This window comes from Condylura cristata, unplaced genomic scaffold (genome assembly GCF_000260355.1).
Source record: "Condylura cristata isolate star-nosed mole 26May11 unplaced genomic scaffold, ConCri1.0 scaffold00001, whole genome shotgun sequence".
NCBI lineage: Eukaryota > Metazoa > Chordata > Mammalia > Eulipotyphla > Talpidae > Condylura > Condylura cristata.
The window spans coordinates 83332381-83337207 of NW_004567102.1; the positions used below are offsets into that span (position 1 = coordinate 83332381).

General features: G+C 45.0%; 1 protein-coding gene across 2 annotated transcripts in view; it reads right to left on the reverse strand.

Annotated features, from left to right (window-relative positions):
* CNKSR3 (CNKSR family member 3) overlaps window positions 1-4827 on the reverse strand; it is an 87306-nt gene that overhangs the window by 19129 nt on the left and 63350 nt on the right. For both annotated transcript variants that reach the window (XM_004673946.2, XM_012721542.1), the window contains one exon: window positions 2418-2459. In XM_004673946.2, coding sequence (XP_004674003.1) covers window positions 2418-2459 — 42 coding nt within the window. The remainder of the gene's footprint in view (window positions 1-2417; window positions 2460-4827) is intronic.

Consider the following 4827-nt stretch of genomic DNA (forward strand, 5'->3'; position numbering starts at 1 on the left):
TCTCAGTGCTGTGCTTTAACCCGCTGCGCCACAAGGGAGGACCTGAATTGCTTTAATTTTTACTTAAAGCAATCTTAGGGCTGCAAAAAACTGAATTTTGGTACAGAATTCCGATGATTCTCCTCCCATCTCAACACCATTTCCAAATTTATATTATTGTAATAAAGGTGTTATTATAATAACACCATGTAATTAATATTTTGCATTAGTGGTACATGTATTACAACTGATGCGAGATAACTGGGACTGATGGCAAATATCCAGACGTTTTTATTAACTGAAGCTTGTAGTTTACACTAGGCTTCACTTGTATGGTGTACAGTTGTATAGGTTTTAACAAATGCACAGGATTGTAAGACAGTAATGTTGCAGTTTCACTACCCTGAAAGTCCTCTGTGCTTTACCTGGTCATCTTTCTGTCTCAGCTCTACCAATCACTAACCTCTATAGTTTTGCCTTTGCCATAACACCAAATAATTAGAACCATACAGTTTATAGTTTTTTCAGATGGTTTCTTTCACCTCATAGTAAGCATTTAAAATTCCTCTGTGTGGGCCCTCCATGAGGGCATACTGGGTTAAAGCACAGCACTATACAAGCTATATGCACCCACTGACATGAGTTCGATCCCCACCCCGAGCTGACCTACATGGCACAGCAGCCCTCTCCCGTCTCCCTACCGCTACCCTCAGCAGTGTATTCATCAGTCTGCCTGTTCTGCTCCCCACTCTTGTCTCTGGGGAATCCTCTCACCCCTGCACCTCTGGCCTGTACTCCAGCTCTTGTAATCATAAATAAATCTATGAAAAAATAAATTAAATTCCTCTATGTCTTTTCTTAGCTTGACGGCTTATTTCTTTTCAACGCTAAACAATAGCCCACTGTCCGGCCACCCTAGCTTGCTTATACGGACACCTACTGAAGAACATCTTGGCTGCTCCCTGACTTCTTACACTTAGAACACAGCCACAACAACTGAGTTTTCTGAGCAGGGATTTGTGGCAATAGGTTTTCCATTGATGTAGGTAAATTCCCAGGGGCACAACTGCTGGCTTGTAGGGTAACTGCACGTTTAGTGTGGCAGCAGCCCCCACGGCTGTGGACGAAGCTGCTATTGCTCCTCATTCTTGCAGCATTTGGTGTTGCTGTGCTTTGAATAGTTGTACAGTGCTTTCTCATTTTAGTTTGCAATCCCCTAATGAAACACAATGCTGGCCGTCTTCTGCACTTATCTGCCCACCATAGATCTCTTTTGGTGCAGTGTCTGGTCTGTTCATATATTTTGTCCATTTTTTAATAAGGGTTGTTTGTTTTCTTCTTATTGAGTTTAAATGTTTTGTATATTTCGGATACAAATCCTTTATCTGATGCACGTTTGGCGAATAGTTTCACCAGTCTATGGCTTGTCTTTTCATTCTCTTAACAGTGCATTTCACAAGTGGAGTGTCTGAATTTTAATGCCACCTAGCTTACCAATTTCTCTTTTGTGGGTCATGCTTTTGGTGTTTTATCTAAAAACTCATCACCAAATCCAAGGTCACCTAGCTTTTCCCCAGTTATCGAGGAGTGTTATAACTTTGCATTTTAAATTTGATCTTTTTAGCAACTACCCACATTCTCCAAACACCAAACATAAAGGAATCTTTTGGAGAGAGTATGATGACCTCTATTAAGTGATCTCCATGTAGAACTCACAGTTGTGGGTATTTCCCCCCATCAGTGTCATCTAACCTTTCAAAATTAAATACCCAAATGAACTAGGAAATTCCAGAAGGTATTTTTTGGTGTTTTGTTTTTTTTTTTTTCCTATGGAGAATCCAAGAAGTGACTTCTTTTTTAACATTCCTCCGATTTCTTTAACCTCTCTATTTATGGAAAATATATTTATAGCAGTGACATCGCTAAATTCCTCATCGGGAGAAGGAAGGTCTTATCAAAAAGCACAGGCTGGCTTATGTCAAAAGGAGGAAGTGGTGATAAATCGTTACAAAATGCTCTAGAAACAGACACAGTATACACACACACCCCCATCAGAAGGTGTGCCAATTGTTTGTGCCAATTGTTTTTTGATACAAACGGTCCTGACATAAAATCTGCACATCAGTCTATCCTCGATTAACAGGCATAAATTGCTTGCTAACAATTTAAGTATAACTGTACACTGATGAAATGTTGGGGGGGGGAGCAGAATAGAGGATCCCCCTATAATTTAACCAATTTAAGCACAAGAATTTTCTCACCAATTGGTCCTTGTATTGCCTAACTTTCATTTTCCCCTTTCCACCGTAAATAAAGATTCGTATCCCAAGCACCAATATTTTAAAGTCTATCCTGAGTAATTAGTCAGTGACTTCAATCCATGAGTTTCCTGATGCTGGCAAAGGAATTGGATGATAATTTTTCAAAGGTACACTTACCACAGCTAAAACTTTATCTTCCATTTCTGCTATTAGGCAATCCTAAAGGAGGAAAGATGAAAAACACAAATAATGAAAGAGTTTAAAACTTTCAAAAACAGTTAGCTTGGCTCGATAGACTTTTCCCAGCACCCAAGAAGCTTCCTGTCTCTCCCCCCACTACCCTGAAGCCTGAGTGGTTCTGGAAAGACAGAGAGGAGAGGGAGGCCACAGAGTGGGCCCTCCACTCCTTCAGAGCCCTGTCTCCTCCAGATCAAAGTCGCTTATCACCCCCAGGAACCCATATCCACAAACCTACAAAAATCACTGAGCTGAAATCTACCTACTGTCTAGTCTGCACAGAGAGAAGTAAAGCAGAAGTCAAGTGCAAGCAACCTAACAAAGACTCCTAGCCAACAAGCCAGGAGGCTTTAGCTCTGGGCTGGCCTATGAGAATAGCTTTCAAATGAGGGCTTGAGTAAACTTAGCCACAAAAGTTTATTTTAAGCACCACTGAGATTAAATCAGATATTTCAGTCCCTGATAGATAAAAAAGTTCAACAAAACATTCATTAACACACTGCCAAGAAAGTGGTCGTGGGGTATGCTATTGATGACATTAAATAAAGAGCTGGAATGCAAGGCATTATTTACTCAGCTCAGGAACAAAAGGGTAGGAACCCTATGAACCCGGGTGGCTGATTATAGGACTTGCCATTGTCCTGACTAAAAGTGGCCGCAGTGAAACTACCAATGTGAATATCTCACTGTCAACCTTCCAGAACGGTCTATAGGAGGTTTCGATCGACATGCAGAGTCTGTGCAGAAGAAAAGGGACAGGAGACAGTAGGTTTATTCGGTGCCTTTAAGCATAATCCCAAATCAGGGCCCCCCGAAGGAAAATGCCAATTACTTGTGACCATGAAGACTCTTGCTCAACTCTCCGGGAACTGTCAAAGAGTTTCACTCTATTCTAAAGCCATTTGAGGTCACTTCTTACTACAGCTGAGGTGGGGAGTGGAATGGGTACCAATTTCCGCCTCATGAGAGTTTCTGAGCAGCCTTGCAGTGGCTTCTTAAATGTCCTCACAGACTCTCTCCACTAGGAGAAAATGTCAGAAACAACAGTGGTTAACTCCACACGGACAGTGTTTACATAAGCCTCACAGCTGAGAGAAACACCTTTAACACAGAGATTTAGAAAGGTGTCTTTACAGGCAGGCCTCTGGCAAGGAATCCAAAATCCAGGGACAACTGCACAAATACATCCAGCCCCGAAAGTGCTTTTCCTCCTGTAACTTGTGCCTAGAACAACACACCGGTGCCCACGGGCGCTCCTTCCCGCTACCCCCTTCTGAATCACTCAGCACACATCAACTGCAGGTTAACATGTATCACGGGGTCATATACCAGACAGAAAATGGGGCCTCCGTGGTGGCCTGAGGGTTAAGGCTCAGTGCTATCACTACGATGGCCAGGGTTCGATCCCCAGCCAGGGAGAGAGGGAGAGGCCCCCAGGGCGCAGCAGACCCCTCCTGTCTCCCGGCTGCTCCCTTCAGCAGTGTGTTTCAGTCAACCCTCTTGTTCTGCTCCTCACTATGTCTCTGGTGAATCCTCTTACCCTCTGCACCTCTGGCCTGCACCCCAGTTCTTCCCCAAAATAAATAAATATTAAAAAACAAACAAACAGGGGCCCTCCCTGGTGGTGCAGCGGGTTAAAGCACAGCACTAAGAAGCTAAAGCCACTATCGCGTGAGTTCGATCCCCGCCTGCCCCGGAGGTGACCACATGGTGTGGCAGACCTCTCCTGACCCGCCTGCTGCTCCCCTCAGCAGTGGACTTCGTCATCTGCCTGTTCTGCTCTCTGCTCTGTCTCTGGTGAATCCTCTCGCCACCCCTGAGCCTCTGGCCTGTACCCCAGTTCTGTATGTACAAATAAAATAAATCTTTAAAACAAACAAACAAACAAACAAACAAACAAACAGAAAGTGGTGCTTGTGTTGCCAGAGCTCACAGGTGAGAGGCACTCCTGCCTCCCCAAATGGTTCACGTCAGCGGTGAAAGGGCTGTAAACCTGGGTCCCCACCCGACTGGGAGGAAGCAGCTGCAGGCTGACTTCACATCATTTGGCACCAAGGGAACGGATGGAAAACAGTGTGGAAACAGCCCTGAGGGAGCCAGACAAGAGCTAGGCTTCATCACGGTCGTGGTCACCTGGGTCAGCAGGTGGCCAGGTAGTCACCTGTCCCCTATCCAGCCGCCAGCGCAGCTCTCAGGGTCGCCCTTCTGCTGCTCTTCTCATCCTCCCTTCTCACCAGTGCTGAGCTCTATACACGCTCGTTAACCTCCCTGTGCCTGGGCCTCTTGGGAAAGCAAGGGTGATGTCGAAGGGACCAGGTGGGTGAGGAGCCGTGGGGAGGACAGATGCGGC